At 43.5% G+C, this 19,507-nt stretch overlaps 1 protein-coding gene across 1 annotated transcript in view; it reads right to left on the bottom strand.

Moving 5' to 3' along the window:
* Positions 1–19,064, bottom strand: part of kif1aa (kinesin family member 1Aa) — a 28,649-nt gene extending 9,585 nt beyond the window's left edge. The window contains exons 1-31 of the mRNA XM_068743215.1: positions 18,959–19,064; positions 15,121–15,194; positions 14,814–14,996; positions 14,632–14,697; positions 14,293–14,471; positions 13,932–14,043; positions 13,668–13,745; positions 13,442–13,507; positions 13,343–13,360; positions 13,157–13,235; positions 12,985–13,063; positions 12,622–12,764; positions 11,263–11,301; positions 9,682–9,815; positions 9,078–9,157; positions 8,713–8,788; positions 8,060–8,139; positions 7,829–7,935; positions 7,644–7,724; positions 7,341–7,521; positions 6,950–7,022; positions 6,655–6,745; positions 6,429–6,577; positions 6,165–6,343; positions 5,864–6,001; positions 4,003–4,308; positions 1,551–1,669; positions 1,344–1,450; positions 1,127–1,262; positions 268–430; positions 62–152 (exon numbers count right to left, since the gene is read on the bottom strand). Of these exons, the coding sequence (XP_068599316.1) occupies positions 62–152; positions 268–430; positions 1,127–1,262; positions 1,344–1,450; positions 1,551–1,669; positions 4,003–4,308; positions 5,864–6,001; positions 6,165–6,343; positions 6,429–6,577; positions 6,655–6,745; positions 6,950–7,022; positions 7,341–7,521; positions 7,644–7,724; positions 7,829–7,935; positions 8,060–8,139; positions 8,713–8,788; positions 9,078–9,157; positions 9,682–9,815; positions 11,263–11,301; positions 12,622–12,764; positions 12,985–13,063; positions 13,157–13,235; positions 13,343–13,360; positions 13,442–13,507; positions 13,668–13,745; positions 13,932–14,043; positions 14,293–14,471; positions 14,632–14,697; positions 14,814–14,996; positions 15,121–15,194; positions 18,959–19,064 (3,513 nt within the window). The remainder of the gene's footprint in view (positions 1–61; positions 153–267; positions 431–1,126; positions 1,263–1,343; positions 1,451–1,550; positions 1,670–4,002; positions 4,309–5,863; positions 6,002–6,164; positions 6,344–6,428; positions 6,578–6,654; positions 6,746–6,949; positions 7,023–7,340; positions 7,522–7,643; positions 7,725–7,828; positions 7,936–8,059; positions 8,140–8,712; positions 8,789–9,077; positions 9,158–9,681; positions 9,816–11,262; positions 11,302–12,621; positions 12,765–12,984; positions 13,064–13,156; positions 13,236–13,342; positions 13,361–13,441; positions 13,508–13,667; positions 13,746–13,931; positions 14,044–14,292; positions 14,472–14,631; positions 14,698–14,813; positions 14,997–15,120; positions 15,195–18,958) is intronic.
* Positions 19,065–19,507: the final 443 nt, after the last annotated feature.

Below are 19,507 nucleotides of genomic sequence, written 5' to 3' on the forward strand. Positions count from 1 at the left end.
TCCTACAGACGGAAACTCCACAGCGCTCGTCGTTGCACAGGATCGGACTTGTGCATCTTACGTTCTGGACGTGGTAGAAGCCCAGTGGGGGGCCGCGGCCTGTGTTTTTTAGGGGCTCAGTGGAGAAAGCCTCATCGTGGCGGTGGATGAAACTACAAGCAGTAACAACACAAATCTTGACTGTTTGAATGTAACGCAGTCGCCGGCGAACTAAAAACACAGGCAGTCATGAGAGTTGAACTGAAAATATTAAGATGAAGCGCTCACTTGAACTGGCAGAAGATGTCGGCGTACTCTGCAGGAATGCTGGAGGCCTGCAGGACAGTCACCCGGAAGGTGAAGACGTTACCGATCTTCAGGCGCTCCTGAGTTGTGTCCAGTGGGCCGTCCAGACCGGCCTTCGGGGGGCTCTCAGGCTCATCTGCACCAGCTGGGAGGACACAAAAAAAGAGCATTGCATTCTGGGTGGCCGTTCAAGCCAAGATGTTTTTCTGTACTCTCTGGTACCATGAATCAAGAATAGAGGCTTATCTTTGCACAGTTTGTATGTTCTCCCCGTGTCCGTGTGGGTTTTCTCCGGGTTCCCTCCCGACTCCAACAACATGCACTTTAGGTGAATTGGCTGCCCCAAATAGTCCGTAGAGTGTGAGTGTGTGCGTGAGTGGTTGTCTGTCTCTGGTCCCTGGCAACGCGTCCGGGGTGTTCCCCGCCTCATCTCAAAGAATTGAGATGAGGCGGGGATATATTTTCTTTGTAAAGACTTTTTTAAGAGCTTATTTTAAAATCTTTGTTTCAAGATTCTCCCTGCGGATCACTTTCTTTTGATCACTTGCTGCACAAGTAAAATTTATTTGAGTTGCTTTTATTATTCCACCCATTGATTATAAAATGTTGCTTACAGAAATAAAATGTAATCACTTTTTATTGGTAAATGTAATCTAATAGAACTCATTGGTAAATATTAATCATGTTTTTTCTGCATTGCTCGTCACTGAGTAAAGACGACGAGTAAAATAGCTTAATTTGTTTAAAACCATCCATGAAGAACGGCTGAGTAACAAGAAGAAACCCCCCACACCCACACAAGGCGTTTGTATCTGAAGTACACATGATATAACATGATTACCCGTACATGTGTTGTTGTTGACCTCATCAGCCGAGGGTCCCATTTCTGCATTCTGCCCTTCCCCCTCCACAATACGAAGCTCCTCCTGGGAGATCCCTGTACGGGACAGTCCTGTGGAGCAGGACTCAGACTGAAACTGCAAAGAGAGGGCACAAACAGAATGAACGGCTTGCTGTATACAGGTGTGTATACGTAGTACACCTTGATGTTTCCATACCTTTTCATATTGCTGATCCTCAAAGGAGATTTTGGCAGTGCCTGACTGCCTCACTCCTGATCCATAGTCAGGGGCTTCCTCATCAGCTGGAGGAAAACACAAAGCACCTTCACTTCACTCCCTCAAGAAGTCCCACAGAGCCCGTCCTTTCAAATCCTGCCCCGCCTCTGATCTTAGCGATGATGTGGTTGAGGATACAAGCCTGACCTGATATGGCCTGCACCGCCACTCGGAGGAAACCCTTCACTTCTCCCTTTTCACTGACGATAGCAACACGGTGGACGAGAGCAACCGGATACAGAAGGTTACTCAGGTAAACAAAGGCCCTGGATAGGAAGCAGGATGGGACAAAGGAAAAAAAATGACCACAGGTTAAAGCAATCGCACCGAGGAGATCGCTCACACGTGATAAAACGCCGCTGGACTGGACAACAGAACACAGAGCTGCAAAGCAACCAAACAGAAGCTGGGACTGCTTTTGCGACGGCCGTGGCTGCCCTTTACTCGCTATGCAGGGGCTCGTCTTTACCATCTATTGCTACTGACGTCTTCGGTACAGCTATGGGTCGCATGCAGTAATCCCTACCTTTACTTACTGTGCCGGTGAAAGCTTGGTGAGGCTAGGGAGCATGTGTCAACTGGGAATTCTTTAAGTGTGTTCAAAATACTGGAACTAAGCTCACTAATGAAAAAACAGTGTGTTGAATTGATTAATGATTATTCACTATTATACCACATTATAAAATGTGGTGGAAATAAGAACTTAAGAAGGTATCGTATTTGCATTATCTGACTTTACGTCAGGGACGATGACTAAGGTTTGACAGACGACATGCTGGACCAACTGCTCCAGTACTGTTTCTCTATCTTCGTTTCTCAATCTGTAGTTTTTCACTCTCGTTCTTGATCTTGCAGTCAAAGACCACAATGACAGGAGACATTTAACGGTGGAGAGTGTAAAAGATGGGCAAAATTATGACAAGATTGGTGAGGTGCAAATCAGGCATGCTCAGGACAAATAAAAAGTGAATGGAAATGCGTTCATCTGCTTGACTCAAACGAATCAACAGCAAATGGAACATAAACGGTCATATGGCACATGGTTCAGCTTGAATTAAGAAAAAATAAATAAAAAAGCCAAAAGCTTGATACTGTGTGCTACATCCAAAAAATAAAGAACGACATCAGAAATCAAAATGCACCTCCTGGGTCGAAGTGATAATTCGTGCAAAGGAGGGGCACTGGTTCATCAATAGATGCATTCAAGCTCAAATTGACAAAAAAAAAGATTCAAATGAAAAGTGCTCTGGCATGCCCAAAAGAGACAGCTGCCGTAGAAACCAGCTCTTTCATCTTGAGATATTGAGTCTTCCTTGAACACCATTTTGCTATTTCATATGGATAGTTCCCTAGTTTCAACATCCCACTGGGTTTCTGTGTTATGCAAATCAGACTTGAACATACTTCATGAGACATGTCAGTGCTTCGGCTTGTGAATGGCCTCCTTTAAAGTTATTAGTTTACATTTAGCCACACATAAGTGAGACACACACACATCAAGCAGCTGTTGAGCATCAACTTTGCTTGGGTTTCCATGGCAACATGAGGTATGATATGACCCTCTCTGGGCTGATTTTAAAGACTTGCTTCATACATAGACCAGTAATAAGCCGGAGAAAGCATTTAGTATTAAATTAGTATGAAAAAACAGTAAACACAAAAAAATAAAGGCGGTCAAATTGTTTGAGATTAAAGTAAAAGCTAATCCTTGCAGCCCAGAAACGTCTACACCAGTGACACTTGAAAGAAACCTGTGTAGTGGTTTGACACTCGAGAAGGTTTGTGTCTTAAACATGAGACGCAGTGACGGTGAGACAGAGAATAGAAACTAAAGTGACTTGTTTGACTCGGTGGACTCAGGAACATGGAATGAATGAAACTCTCACCGTAAACCGATAAAGGTAAACCTGGCTTTTATGTCTCTCCACTAGCTGCACTCAAAAGATCATTGTGTCTCAAGGTTGAATAATAAAAATATATTTAACATTTAATTCTGTTACATAACTACAATAAAAAAATGTGACATTTATAGCAATGTTTTGTCTTGTTGAGTTAACATACATAAAGGAATTAACCTGACGGGATTAAATTAATGAATAAATCATTTCAAATCCATTATTTTCATGTATAATTCTTGGATGATAAACTTATTATTCTTGTGTAGAACTTAACTTTAAACTTAACATTGGAATCAAGGCGTATAACATATTTGCAATAATTTGTATTTTATCAGACATTAAATCTATTTAAACTATGCACTTAAAATGTTGCACTGAAATACTTTAAGTAATTTGGGCATAATCATTTATTTGTTTGCACTGAATTGAAATTCCCTGACGCCGTAGGTTCCTAAGTTTCCCAGCTGGACGGCTCATTGGGAAATAAAGCAGGTTCATTGTGTGGCCCACCCATCTTGTGCTTAATACCACGCATACCACAGCATAGTGAGGACATAGTAAGAAGATTCAAGTCTCTTCAGTGTTGCATGTTCAATGATGTCATGTAATTCCTACTGACGCCTATAGGGGGAGACAGACCCAGTGTCTCAGTGTGAAAGAGCGAGTTTCCTCCACCAGCATGCTCCTGAAACCTCACCAACCTTCCCACTACAATGAATAACGGTGAGCGGTCGTAAAAGGGATCCTGGCCTTCGCTGAAGCCTCGGCAGAGCTCGCCCTCATCATCATAATCATCATCATCATCATCATCCTCTCCCCCAAGCTCCAAGCACGGGTCGTCCAAAAAGATATCATCGTCCAGGTCCTCCAACTCCTCCAACTCCTCCAACTCCCCTCGACCCTCCCGCAGCGGGTCAGCCAGCTCAGTGATTTCAGAGTTGGAGAGGGTCGGGGATGGGGTGGGGTCACTCATGCGTTCGCTCATGCATGTGTTGAATATTGGGTTTCTGGTACAGCCACAGACATGGGAACCAGGTTAGTAGAGTTAGGTAGAAAACACACTGGTTCAGTCAGGAGGAGCGGTGGAGCAACTATACTGACTGAACCATTGGAGAGAACCTGCCTGGGCTTAAGGCTGCCCTTCCTGTGTGCCTTAGCGGACGGCGGTCATGTTAACATCGTAATGATGCCACGAACAGATATAAGACAGCACAACAAGCAACACGATGATCACCACGCCCTAAAGCAGGGGTCCCCAACCACCAGGCTGCAGCTCGGTACCGGTCCGTGAGGCATTTGTTACCGGAAAGAATAAATATTTTTTGCATTTCCACTGTATTGATTATTAGCATTTGACAGGTGTTTTATTTTGAAATACGACCAGATGTTCTCCGACGTTACATTCGCCTATGAATCGTCACACGTCAAGACCCGTAAACTAGAAAAAAATAGTAAAAAACAAAAGGTGAAAACAACTGACCCACATGGAAAGGTCCGTGGCAAGAAAAAGGTTGGGGACCGCTGCCCTGGAGAACAAAGGCCAACCAGAGGTTTACCACATTAGAGTGGAGCTGGGTTAGCGTTAGATCTATCTATTGCTTGATGTTTTACATCTGAATGGCTTTATATATGTTTTCTTACCTCTTATTCTTGTCTATGCTGCTGGGAAATGTGAATTTCCCCCGACTCAACAGTCTTATTGTATTCCTTCATATAGTGCATATTAACTTGCGAACTAGCTGATATAACTAGGACACCTAAGTGTAAATATCTTCATATCATTTAAATACACAGATTATCAATAAAAAGACCACACCGCAAACACTAAAGTCCCGTTTGACTCAGCTATTGCAGGAACAAAAACGCAAAATGAGCTAATACATGACATATTTCAAGACGACATCTTCCAGAAAACAGCCTTTTTGATCATATTTGCTTGTCTTGCAGCAGCTAAATGAGATTTATGTGCTGATTATTATGTAACACGGCCCCGTGACTGTGTGTGGGACAATGTGGAAGCGAGAGAATCCGAGTGTTAGAGTTTGGCAGAGAGATGTGGAGGCCGTGTGCAAAGGTGGGTGAGAACGAAGCAGCAGGCTTTGAGTAGGACGACTGATGAGATCGCAGACGGTCCTTTCCATTGAAAGACAGACATTGACTAACAAGTACCGATCATTTCCTTTGATTATCAAATCCATCCTGTGTTCTAAAGCTGTAAAGCCGTGTTCAGCAAGAATATATTCACAACGGCCACCAGATTAACAAGTGATATTGGTCGCTGATGAAGCACGTAGCTTTTTAAAGGTGACATTTTTCCAGCTTAATGGGCTGAACCCATAATGAGGTGGGCTGCAGACTACTCCATCCTTATATCTGTCATCCTGGTCAATTAGTTCACCACATGCACAACATGTGTAGCAGTTAGTGTCAACAGACTCCCATTATCCTGAATGGCTAACACTGTGCTTCTGTTTGCTGAATGAATGTCCTCCTCCTCCTCCTCCTCCTCCTCCTCCTACCCCGTGTCTACACTGAAGAGGACCGGCGGTGTTCAGCATTTACCTTCCAACCAGACGGAACCAGGGGAAGCGGTCGTAAAAGGGGTCCCCTCCTGACATCACGTTGTCAGAGTCTTCAGTGGTGTTGTTTGGCACGTCGGCAGCGCGGTCGTACATCTCTCTCATGAGATCCAGCCTCTGTCTGCAAGAGGCAGCAACGATCGCGTAAAAAAAACACACACGCACAGCTGCAGTTTATTGATTACGAGTGAGGCTTTGAAGGTCAGATAAGCACCTTTGTGGGTTCAGTTTCTTTAAGCGAATGATTCAGCAGTGTGCTGACCTCATGCTATGTGATCGTGTACCTTAATTTTTCTAATGTCCAGTAGTGCGTGGCTCCATTCTTCTGATCCTGCACCTCCACAGCCACAATGGTGCGTGGGAATTGTTGAATCTCTCTGTCCTTACTTGCCTCTGGGGGCAACAGGTCTGGAGCCAGGGGGGAGTAGAGAGTGTCTGTGAGGAGAACAAACTGGAACTGGACCTGTGGAGAAAAAAAACATCAGAGCCATATTATTTCATGACAACAGCCAGTGGATATGAAGGCGATTAGAAGGCAGCTGGCGGACCTTCTTCTTGAGCTCCACACTGATGGCGTTAGCCTCCTTTAGGAAGATGGCGTTCCCCCATAACAGGTCACGGAGGGAGGTGAACTGGTAGCACCTCCACTTACGGAAGCTCCACACAGCCAGCTCGATCTCCCTCTCTGTCCATTGCACTGTGGAATAAAACAGCATCACTTGGTGAGGATTTGCTCTAGTCCCGTTTATCGGTAAACCTTAAAGTTATGATCACCTTCCTCATCTGGCTCCTCCTCTTCCTCTGGGCCTTCCGGGTAATAGCGGTCCACTTGCTTCTGAAGAGCCTCCAGCTTGCTTTCATAATCCTACAGAATTGTTAGTGGCAGACCGATGTCAGTGATCTTAGCTTCTCAAAAAGTCTTTCATGAACAAATGTCAGTAAACTGTCCTACAGAGGTGAAAACACATTCTCACGTAATTAAATATTTTTTGTGTCCTCTACTATTCCAGTGCAGTAAGGATAATTTATTATGCAAAAACATAGAGCTTTCTTGAGCTCACTACTGTACCAGTCTTTGCTGCTCCAGCAGGTTGTTGGCCTCCTCCCGCTCTTTGCGATACTGATCCTCCAGCTCCTGCAGCCTTTGCAAACAGACACAGTGACGAGAGCTTTTGTCCGAACACACACGCACAAGCGTCTGTTGACCTAGTCTTTGTGCTGTGTCCTGCGCTGGCTTCTGATATTGCTGTTATGGTTTGGTTGGATCTGGTTTTTAACACATGCCAGCTGGCTGCTGATCTTACTGCTGTGGCTTCTTCTACTGAAACCTTTGGGGCCAGGCCAGTGGCGAATCGCCGGCCGTTAATTCATCTCAGGTTTGTGTGTCGCGCACGCTGCAGTTTAATGTCTGCATGCCTTCTAACGGCACCGTTCAAGGGATCATTGTCGTCTTGCAGTACCTCTGATCCATCTCCTGTTTCATGTCAATGCCCTGTTTGTCCAGCAGCTCCCCCTGGGCGAAGGCCCAGTCCACAGGCTCGGCTGGTGTTTCAGCACAGGGTGTCCTCTCCCTCTCAGCCCTGGCCTGTTCAGGGTGGTTGAACCGGAACACGTGGCTCTTCCCCAGGATGATGCGATTGCCTTTGTGAGAACAAAACATCAAAATGTGTTAAAGCACACGAATGGAGTAGCATCACATGCGTCTTGTGAAAACACGATACGTATAAAGACGGGCGGAGCTTCACAGAGGAAATCTTGCTGACCTGATTTGAGGACCGTGGGCTCAGTTACCCTCTTGCCATTGACATAAGTCTCAGCGCCGTCACAGGGCTCCAAGACAACTGCTGCTTAGGAACAGAGAGAGCAACGTGAAGCTTCTCCTGTCTGTCAACATCAGACGGTTCAGCACAAAACGGCAGACCAGTGAAGCCAGATAAACGCCACTCACTTTCTCCCATTGGCCCGGTAGAGCTGGCGAAGATGCAGTGCTCATCCTTAATGAAGTGACCGCTGAGGACGATATCTTGACGACTGCTGGCGTCAACACGGCCCACCCTGAGACAGAACAAGTCGCAGCGATATCAGATGAAATCTGAATAGTTATTTATTAAAATGTTAAATCCATCCACCAGTCCTTCCTCATCAGGCTAATATCTTAAAATGTCTGGCAACATCGAACCTCGTCGTCCCGTCTTTGATGTAGTACAGCAGGCACTCAGACATCAGAGGATCCTCGTTCAGGTTCACCAGATGAGGCGTCTGACACAGAACAAGGATGCAGGCGTACAGTTAAGTATACATCGGTCATTAAGTGCCCATACAGTATGCAGACAATGCACAGCTAAAGAAAAACCACCCATAGTTGCATCAGACAATCAGTTAAATCCATGCAGACCAGTTCCCACCAGTTCACAGTGAGTGTTTAATGGAGGCTCGGTCGGATGTGACCGGACCGCAGGCCGTGAATCACTGGCACGGGACCAGCTATTCGCTGTTTTCACCCAATAATGCCTTTCAGGGAATGTTTAAAAAGAGTCATGAAGCAGATTTAAGGCAACAGTAAAAAAAAAAAAGGAAGACATCGGCCGATCTGTTTCGATGAGGCTCCTGTTGAAGTGAGACTAGAGCACTCAGAGAAAGAAAGAGCTTCAAACACTTCACAGCCACAAACCTCATTGGGGGAAAACAGCCCGACTGTGTCGATAAACACAGGCTGGGGCTTTCTAGGGCTGTCGGAGGGCTTTGGGGTAAATAAACAGGTATTTTAGGCGTAATTCTAATGATGATTAGGATATCCCAGCAAGCGTCAGGAGATTCATGAGGCCGTCTCACCTTCTTAGGACTGAACACACCCACTGTCCCACCGTCTTCTCGCATTGCTACGCCCATCTCTGCCAGCAAAGCCTCCCTGTGAAGGGATGCCAGACACTGAATACCGACAGGCTGCAATTTTTTCAATATAGTTTATATAATATTTTTGCTTCATGCTACTCCTTAAAGAACACATAGCGTCATTCTAAATAGATTTTAAAAACCAAAGCTTTATTTGGTTGTTTTTTTAAAGTTGTTGTTACCCTATTCCTTTTGTTTTAGGAGTTACTGTTTCTTGAACTTTTGTGACAGAAAAGGGGGACGTTCAAGAGAAAAAGTGAATTACACCAATCAAATAAAAGGAATCTTTTATCTGTACATCTCACCTTTCCATTCTGATGGCTTCAGTTCTGCGAAGCTTCTCTTCCCAAGTCTCATTGAGTTCGGCAATGATTTTCTCTGTTTCCTGAATATTTCAGAGACAGACCAACATATCCTGTCATGGCCCAACAACGTGTCCAACTGTTCTTATGCTCCTTAATGACGGGTGGGCATTTATTTATTTTAAGTCAGTCCTAAACAAATGTACAATTTACTGTTGAGTAACATTTCATGTTTGCTTCAAGACAGTATTATAGAAAATGATCAGGCTGTAATGAAAAATGACCATCAACCAGAAATCCACCAGTTCAAATCTGCATTGTTGTTGTTGTTGTTTGTAGTTTCATCTATCTTTCTACTGTTTTTTTTTTACTTGTACTGTCAGAAAATGTCACAGAAATACTGCTTGTCAGTCTTTAAAAGTCGGATGGTATCATGAAACTAATGAATTGCTGGTCATTTCCGTGCAAAGACAAGAAGTCTGGAATATTGCTGGCCTTACGCGTAATGAGAGAGCTATGCATAACAAAGCCCAGTGAAGAATTCTTCCCATAAGATCTGCTCATTTACAGCTGATGAGTGATTTAAATGTGTGCTATCCAGGCTCACCTTCAGCCTCTCGATGGCCTCTTCGCTGCCGGGGCTGAACATGATGCGATCGTGCAGGCTGGCGATGGATCCAGCACGGCTGGATAAGGCTGAGAGAGACGGAGAGGGACTCATCCCCGTCATGGCATTGGTCACTGTGGAGAGATCGTCCCTTTGGTTCACAGCTTGGCCTTTATTGTTATTGTAATCGGACAGGTCTGTCCAGTGGGACAAGGATGAGGTGTGTGTGTGTGTGTGCAAGAAGTGGAGTATGGGTAATCAATAATAAGGAATAAATAAAAATGGAGAATGCAAACAGATAAGGAAGATAAGAGATTAGAAAAGAAAGAAGATATGTGGCCTGAAACAATTCATTTAAATCACAGACAGAAATATGAAATGGTAGTAAATAGAAGCGAAGGCAGCACCAGCAGGAAGACAAGCGCAGAAGAACGACCTTGAGCATATTGGGAAGGTCATCGCAGCCATAAGAAAAGAAAATGCAAATGTTAAATCAAACATCATATGCATGAACATGTCCGACCGCCATACTGTTTATATGCTATTTTAAGAGCTCTAGTAGGAGAAAGGGATTCTACTGCTCACGTCCAATCATGCGTCTTTATCAGCAAGTACAAAATGAGTCGTCAATTATGGAAAAAGCCGTTAACAATCTAGGCTGGCCTGGTGCAGACACTGCAGACACATCATGGCTCATTTCTGAAAGGGTCATGTTTCCAGCAGAGAGCATTAGACAGCCAGAGCTCTCAATTTAGATTAATATCAAAAATCAGCATTATCTATTTAATGTCCGTGTGCTTCCTTCATATTCCAACATCAAAGAAAAGGCTGAAAGAAGAAATCCGGTTTGCTTGGATAACCAAGAGACGTCATTGGTCTTATTAGACATTTAAATTAGAGCATGAATCATTTCCTATTATTCTGTAAATACCAACAGGCCCAGATTTTAATAATTCAAAGTTAATTAATTTTTCCATGTTTTGTGTTGTGTGCGTTGCCTTTTCATAAAGTCTATTTCAGACTTTGTAAAACAGAAAATAGCCACCTTGCAGCTGCTGATCTGGCAACACAGAGTAATAAATTGGGAAAGAGTATCACATCGATCCATCTGGACAGGCTGCCTGCCAAGTTGGACCATAAAATATTGCATTCCCAGTTGATTAAGTCATGTATTATGGAAAGACAATAAAAATGTATGGCTTAAAACCTACATTATGTAAGTGATAAAACGCTAATCATCTTCTGCCTGACGGAATAAGCAGGAGAAATTCTTTATCAGGGAAATATATTGTTTGGGATTGATTGTATTTTTGTTTTGCTTTGCTTCATTTAAGAATGCTTCAGGGCTTTGCCACCAATGCCACAGATATAAAGCCCATAATGCATGACATCGCAAATACTCAAGACTTGGATAACATGCTATTTATTAGCTGCCAGCGTTTCATGCAACGGGCCTAAAACATTGCGAAGAAAGCTTTATGATACTGGGCTGCTGCAGAGAAAAGCTCATCTTTACACTAACAGTAGGCGACGTTGAAGCTAAGCGGCCACAAGAGCAAAAGCAAGAACCGGAAAACACACGTTTCAAACCGTCCATGTCAGCACCAGACATTCGATAAGCTGGGAGGAGAGAGAGAGAGAGTGACAGAGACAGTATAACACCTCGAGGTAAAAACTTCCATGGGTGTTCACAGTTCACAAAAAACAGGAAGTCGTCATAATACACATTAGTTTGACTCACCTAATGGTTTCATTTCTAAAGTCACATGTTTTCCTGACAAATGCTGTAAATTAATTACAGTGGAACCTCGGTTTGCGAACTCCTCATTTTAGGAACAAATCAGTTTACGAACACAATACAAGAACGACTTTTGGTTCGGATGGCGAACATGCTTCGGTGCACGAACACCCACGGACACCAACTCCTCTGGTTGGCGTCATGGAAATCGTCAGCTGTGCTTTGTAGTGGGATTAAGAAGCATAATCATATTTGAAGGAGTCGTCTTCCTCCTCTCCTCCTTCCCCTGTGACGCACACTTTCAACAACCAAGGTAAATTGTACAATTATTCTGTTTTATTTTAGCATTCATGTATAACTGTAAAGTGCCTCTCTATAATTAAGGTTATCTTTAATTCCTTTCTACAGATTAACTGGATTTACATTCATTTAAATGGAAACGTTTTTTCGGTTCGGGTTGTGAACGAGTCAAAGAACGGAATAAATTCGTGAACCGAGGTTCCACTGTACTTCAGTTCAGCAACAACACTGGAATATTGTGAACATCAAATGAAGAGACAGACAAGGTTCATTCACAGCTTCTGTTCTTGTTCAACGTGACGAGCTCCCATCGTTTTTGCTTTCATAGTCTTAAACTGAGGAGTGATGAGGAGCATTGGTATCCTGGGAACACAATCTGTTCTAAAATCATCACTGCGTTGTTCTGCCTGCTATTCGCTGGTGCTGCACACATTAGTTCTCACACCATCCGCACATTTTAAATGTTTTTCTCTGATTTACAAATTCACATCAGCATGGATATTTCAGCAGCTTTACTTCAAACAATTGCACTATATGAATCCTGACTATGTGTGGTCTTGTTGTTGTTAGCTGTTAGTAAAACTTTAACTAATCATGACGTAAGAAACTTGAACTGGCTGTTGCTCGGTAACAGGTGCATAGCTTTAAGGTTCAAGGGCAAGGACAGAAAGAGAGTAATCTCCATGTAGACCAGGGTCTTCATAGATCCAGTCCTCAGAAGGACATGGCCTCTGAACTGAGACAGCTAATGTTCGTGCTACAGGGAAAATAATCAGTCCAGTTCTTCGTGTGTGGCTGAAGTGAGACTGTATTATCAATAATAATAAACAAATGACCCCACTGTCAAACATTTGACATTAAATTTAGAGATGGAACTAATGTTCAAATAAACCAACACTTACACTCAATGATGTCACCCAGGCCTTGAGCAAAGAGGAGATCTTTCAGACGAGACACCTCCTCCTTCAGCTCCCGCACCAGTCGGTTGTTGGGATCTTCATTGATCACAGCGTTACAGCGAATCTGTTTGGCTCGGTCTGCGTACCTGTGGGAATAAAGGAGAGATCGCTGGGCACAAAGACACACACACATATTCCCCCGAACACCCCGCATTCGCATAATTGTGCAGCCTGGTACGGCATCTCAGGACGGATATTTGAAGTTTGAAGCTGATGCACGCTGCTCAGGATAAACCTTTGTTTTCCACTGTTCAGCAGCTGAGTGGGAGGTACGAGCCGCACCAGCCCGTGTCGTCTGCTCCCTACCTGAGTGTGCTGAGGGTCTCATCATAGTTGATGTCAGCGGGACTCAGGGCAGCTACCATCGCAGTACGGGAATTCCCTCCTGGCAAGATTTAAAAATAAAGGTTATGTCCAAAACTAACCATTAAAGAATTAAATAAAACGCTTGCTTTTCAAACAAATATCTTATTCATACCCAAATTTTCTCTCAATAGCCATGTCAAAACTGAATCTCTGTAGGGAATGAAGCTTTCCACTTTCTTCTTCTTTTTATTCTATAGATTTGATGAAAACACAAAATTATATGCTATGTAATCAACTGCATGTGCGTACAAAAATCTAAAAAAGAGATTCATTCAAATATATAAATGAAATGAATTACCTTATTTGGCCCAGAGTCCTGAAATGACGAATAAAGTAAAAATAATGTCATTTCCTTTGCCTAACACAGTGGAATATGTGCTGTAAATATAATACATACCACTTCTGCCAGAGCAGAGATGACTTTTCCCAGCGTAGTCAGAGATTTGTTGATATTTGCTCCCTCCTAAAAGCAACAGGCAGAGAATGACGGGTAATCACATAGATTCACAGCTTTAATATGCTTTTATTTTACTGTTTTCCAGATAGTTTTAAAAATATGTTTTCATATTTGTAGCTGAATATTATAATAATAATAATAGAAGCAGCTGAGGGAATCATTCTACCTTCAGTCTGGTCCCTTTGGCTCCAGTAGAATCTGCCCTCTCGCTACCAGCTAAGTCCACCAGACTTATTTTGCTGACCTGCAACAAAACATCCAATGAAAAAAAACATTAAATCTTTTCATCTTTATTCCAGATAGTTTACTTACAAAAGACCTTACCATAATTAAAAAGACGATCACGCAATCAATGATTTCAGACAAGATTTACAATAGTTTCAAGCTCGCAAATAATCACACTGACACAGGAGGAGAGGAGACACGCTACCTTCTCGGAGGTGTTATCAGTCTTAGCATCGTGGCGTTTCTGAGTGAAGATGATGTTAAAGACAGCATGGGAGCGACTGCTTGTCTCATTCATGTTGGTGGCCGCCACGGTCCTGCACAGGGAGTAGAGAGAGTTCAAAAGACACAATTCAAAGTGAAGCTAAAGGTAAACAAATACAAATGATCAGCGGATGCCTCTTCCTCCACTTCAGCAGACGTGTCTCTGTGTCCTGGTGACATTTACATTACATGCACTTTGTCTGTCAGTTCCTGGAATATAAAAATAATGATCTGCCGACACACACAGTGCTTGTTCTCAGAGCTCTCTGGGTAAACAGTGAATAAATATTTAGCACCATTACCTGGCCTTGTTGCCTGAGTCCATCAAGTACTGGATGTCAGTGTAGGAAGTGACAGCTAATTTAGAGAGGTCCTCCACATAAGGTCCCATCAGAGGATGCTCTCGAACTCGCAGGTTCCCCTTATTCTTGGGGTTCAGTAAGTCCCGCACTCGTTCGCAGTAGATTTCCATGTAGCTCACCTGTTCACATTCATTACATTAGTGCTCTGGTTCAGGTTCTTGCATATACAGCACACCTGTATTACACTTAATCTGCATTGTTCCAATATATTATTGTGATTTTAATTGTAATTTTACCTAAACCCATAAAGTTTAAACTAAAGAGGGCACATGTGCTTACCTCCACAGAATAAGCCATGCTGTTGTCTGTATTGTCATTGATTTTGGTGAACAGATCTTCACACATCTGAGAGATGAAACGTGAGATTATTACCTCCATAAAATTTCACATCTGTGAAAATAAAAATTCTATTTCTTTCATTTATTATCAGCCATTGTCAACATTTAGCAATGAGTCGGTACCAGTGGAATGATTCCCTGCTGATCCTTGACGTCCTGTTTCCCCATCATGGTGTAGGACTTGCCAGAACCAGTCTGACCATAGGCAAAAATGCAGACATTGTAGCCCTCGAAGGCGTGCAGCAGCATTTCCTCTCCGATGTCTTTGTAGACTTTCATCTGAGATGCAAAACTGACATCCTCAGGCTGTAGAAAGAGACCAAATAATGAGCGGCTTCAGGAACATTCTCAAACACTTTACATTTGCATCATAATTGCGTGTCTGTTTGAGACTTTTTTGGGGGGGGTGTCTGGGGGTGTAGCAGTTTACCGAGGTGTGGGACCAGTAGGAGTAATCAAAGTTGAAGCTCTTGTTGTCTTTGGCCTGCTTGGGGTTGATGATGGCTGAAACACAGGACAGAGGCAGGGTGAGAGGCTGAAAATGGATCTGAGCGGTGTCGGTGTCATGTTGGTGTTCAAAGACTGCAGTCACCTCCTCTCCCTGAACCAACAGTCACGTCGACCGTGTTTTAAAACAAACGCATGGCAGATGTCTGTGATGAGAAAGTATTAAAACACGCTGAGTTATATCTGTCGGGTCTGGGTCGGGCCACGACCCAGAGAGCCACCATTTTTCACTGCTAATACAGTCAAGACTTGAGGAAAGGGCCCTGGGCTAACGACACTCCCATGGAAGTGCGCACCATTATTTCCCCCACTATGCTGCTACTGCGTTCCTTGAAACAGAGGCTGGCCTGGGTTTTGGATTTCAGACCCATTCCTCACCACGACACAAAGATGAGACCTCATTCAGTACGGATTATAGGTCCAGTTCTCTGTTTAGCTAAAATACCAAACACCACACATTTAGTCACATGCCTGCACATGTGGGCACAAAAAATCCATAATCCATCCAGAACCCGATCCAGAACCCGATCCACCAACAGACTGTCCAAAATGAATGGAGTCGTGCTCTTATGTTGACAGAACAGGTGACGATTGATCACTTACATGCTTGACTCAGGGCTGCTTGGTATTGTTTCCTGATCATCCATTAATTCTGAGTCATTTTGTCTGATTGTTTTGATCACTGATTAGTTATCTTTTTGCCCAATTAATACACTGATTCTTTCATTGAATAATTAACTATTGATGCACCTTAATGCAGCAGCCCTGCAAAAAACTAAAACCATTTTAATGCCACACTTTTAAATAATAATCTCACTGCCACTGAACGATTACTTCCCAGGGACAGCTACCCTTCATATTACACCTGCTTTACTTTCCACATGAGAGGCAGAAAAATATTCACAGTAAGAGGGGAATATTGTATGCTTTGATGTATCTCTCAATGAATGTGCATCCTCATGTTTCATAATGTGCAATGTTTATTGCACTGTTGTTTTATGTATAACCAAACCGGAGAGCTCGCAGTGTCCACATTTCATATCCTGAATCCTAATTATGGTGGCGATGCTGTGATCTAGATTCATCTTGGTTGCCATACGTAATATAAACGGCAGGTTAATGCGGTGCACTCTGCTAATCTTTGTTCAGAGCTGCCACGACTGTGACCGACTGTTATGGGCGGCCTGCCTTGCTCAATCGGAGAGGAAATGTGGCTGCGTCAGGAGGTCTGCTTGACTAGAGGGTAGATGCTACATAGATGCTACATTCAGCTGTGTGGGCGCTTTATGCTGGACAGAGCGGTAATGAGACGCTAGAGCTCTAGAGAAAAATCAAGAAGCAGCAAAACTACATTTGACCTAAAATATATTACATTTGTGGAATACGTTTCTTACTACACTATAAAATTCAAACAGGTACTGTAGTATTTTTTAAATAAGCCCATTTATCCTTGTGGTCTGTTCCCTGCATCTTAATTAAGTCCTGGTAGGAGGGGGGGGGGGGGGGGGGGGAGCCCCCAGACAGCAAGATTACTGACATTCTCCTGCTTTGAGGTAACCGGGCCTTTCGACCCACTTGTGTCAGAGCGCACAAAGAAGTGTGTGAGACAAACACAAAAAAACTCCACAGCTCCTCCTCCTCCTTCCTTTCCTCAGCCCAGAGTAGAGAAAGACAAGGGGGCATTTACATCCTGCCCTGCGCCCCCCTCCAGACACCCCCCCAACCAGTGGGCTTTTTCATTCTGCTCAGTCTGTCCTCGTCCCCCGGATCACATCCAGAGCTGCTGACTCAGCTTTGGAGAAGACGATCTTCTCTCCTGACAGACCTGCTGTCTGAAACGGTGTTGTGGTCGGTGTGAGACCGACCAACCAGACGTTTACTAGCCCTGCTGCTAAAATCAGTTTTAATAAGTCATAAAGGATCAAACCGAATTTACATTTGAGGAATCACTGCTTTCACAGATGAGCAGAATGCAAGGCTGAGAAGGTTCTTCTGTGGAATTCATGTATTTAACTTGCTTTAACAAAGAAAAACTGTGGATTACAGCCCCTAATCTCATCCCACACTGGTGTTAACATTGTCATTCTCATTAATGGAGAGACAGAAGCTGAGCTCTGTGCTTAAGAAATGACACAACTTTTACTGTAGTCAACTAAATCTTTTCATCATCCTGTGCTGAAAAAATAAAGTTGTGACAGAAAAGAGAAATAAAACAGAATACTTTTATGCGCTTAGGGATTTAGCAGTGTCGATCCCCGTCACAAAATACAACAAATCACGTCATCACAATATGGCAGGCGGAATAAAGCCAACCGGTTTGTTGTCTCGCTGCCCATGACGGGAGGAAGGAGGGCGGAGATCCCTAAATTAGGCCAAACGGTAAATATTTCAGGAGGCTTCATCCATTATTGACAAACGGCTTTACCTTGTTGAGTAGAGCTACATATCGAGTTTCTTTCCAGTCTGCACTGTGTGTGCTGTATAAGCCAAGGGATGCGCTCTGAGCTAAAAAACAGTTTATGTTCTGCAGGAAACGTCACTTTTAATTAGATACAAGCAGCCCCGCCCCTAATGACACGATACAAATCAAATTGTTCTTCTTGTGACTCTTACTTTATATTACTTTGCTTATTTCACAGCTTAATCTTTTGTCAGATTTGATGAGAAATATTAATTATCGGTGTTGAATAACAAGCCATTTTTAGATCTGGTTTAATCTGGATTTATAAACAAATAGCACAGCCCTAAATTGATATCAGGTCAACTATGAATGAGATTACGGTCCAGGAGATTTCATTTTAACAACTGCTCTGTTTAATAACTATTAGCAACGCTCTATTTAGTCGGGTGATATATAGACCATAAACTACAGCAGTGTTGATGCACATAGTCACTGTATTCTGGCAGAGACAGATGAGAGGTCGACTTGTAGCTGCGTGTCCACAGTCCTCAGTCTCTCCCTGCATGTATCACAGAATATCAATCGGGGATCAATAAAGAATTCTCATTCTGATTTATCTTATGTAAGTTTGATTTAAAAAAATGTTTTGCCACAAATTTGCTGTCGAATGGTCAGAAAATTGCAAAGGAGCTGCTTGAAGCTGTTGGACGCTCGTTCTCCAGAGACGTCCCTCGTCTCTCAGTTGCTTAGGTGTCTCCAGTTTGCTTGGAACCACTTCCTGCCTTGACAATGTCCGACCACAACAAGGCACACGTTGAGAGAGCACGATGGATCACTTGGAAGGATGAGACCCTACACACCATGGGAATGCCTCCATGTTGTCTTTTCTTTGTCTTTCTGCCGTCCTTGCTGCTGATCCACCGCTGCATGGAGAAACTGATTGAGCCGACTCGGACTGACAGCTGTCTGATTCTGGAGACTCTAAACTGTTTCATGTTAGCCCGCGTGTCACATGCAGGAGTTTGCTCGGATTTTGATTCCTTTTATGTCGGCAGCTACAGCAGAGTATTTTAAAATGCGCCCCTGATGATGGTCGACGGGCCTCCGGCTGAGAAAAGGCTGCAGGACAAGGGACTGTAGCTCCAGCAGCAGAAACGATGTTAACAAAACTCACATTTCTACCATCTGATGATATTTTCCATAAGATCAGCCAACTTAATCGACATTTTCAGACATTCCCTATTCATGGGTGATGAGACATCAACATCCAAAACGAATGCATGAATAAAATGTACACAATATAACACGTCAGACACTACATAGCGAAGCTAAATTCTAGGCTCGTGGTAAAAGCACTTACTGGTTGTGTTTCCTGACATCTGAATGATGCATTTGCTTTCCTTTCCGATCTCTCTTGAATTGAAGGGGCGGACCCTCACCGCCACCTTCACCGAGGCTCCTGCCATGGCGCTGTCTTCCTAGCACCCTGGGGTGCTCGCGTCAATGGCCAGATGAAGAGCCTGCCGGTCTGCGTGAAGAAAATAGTCAATCCTAAGAATCATAATCACAAGTTTTATCACTATGAAGAATAGAAACCTTTATCACATGCTATTTCATGATTGTTATGTGACAATAATCTTTTTCCACGTGTGTTAAAACATGCAAAGACTGACTATTACACTGTGTAGTTGACTTGATCAGAACAATAGAAGAGAGCAGGGCTGTGGCCGTAATGCGAAAAGACCGTGCACGGTCAGCTCCACCCATGAGAGAAAGATAATAAACCTGAAAGTAACAAAAGAAGAGCAGCAGCAGCTAAAAACGCCGGACGACAACGGCACCGAAACCGAAGGCAGCTCTCTGGCGTGAACAACGAGCAACTCCTGAAGCACGAAATGTGTACTTTGAA

This window comes from Brachionichthys hirsutus, chromosome 9, assembly GCF_040956055.1.
Source record: "Brachionichthys hirsutus isolate HB-005 chromosome 9, CSIRO-AGI_Bhir_v1, whole genome shotgun sequence".
Classification (NCBI taxonomy): domain Eukaryota; kingdom Metazoa; phylum Chordata; class Actinopteri; order Lophiiformes; family Brachionichthyidae; genus Brachionichthys; species Brachionichthys hirsutus.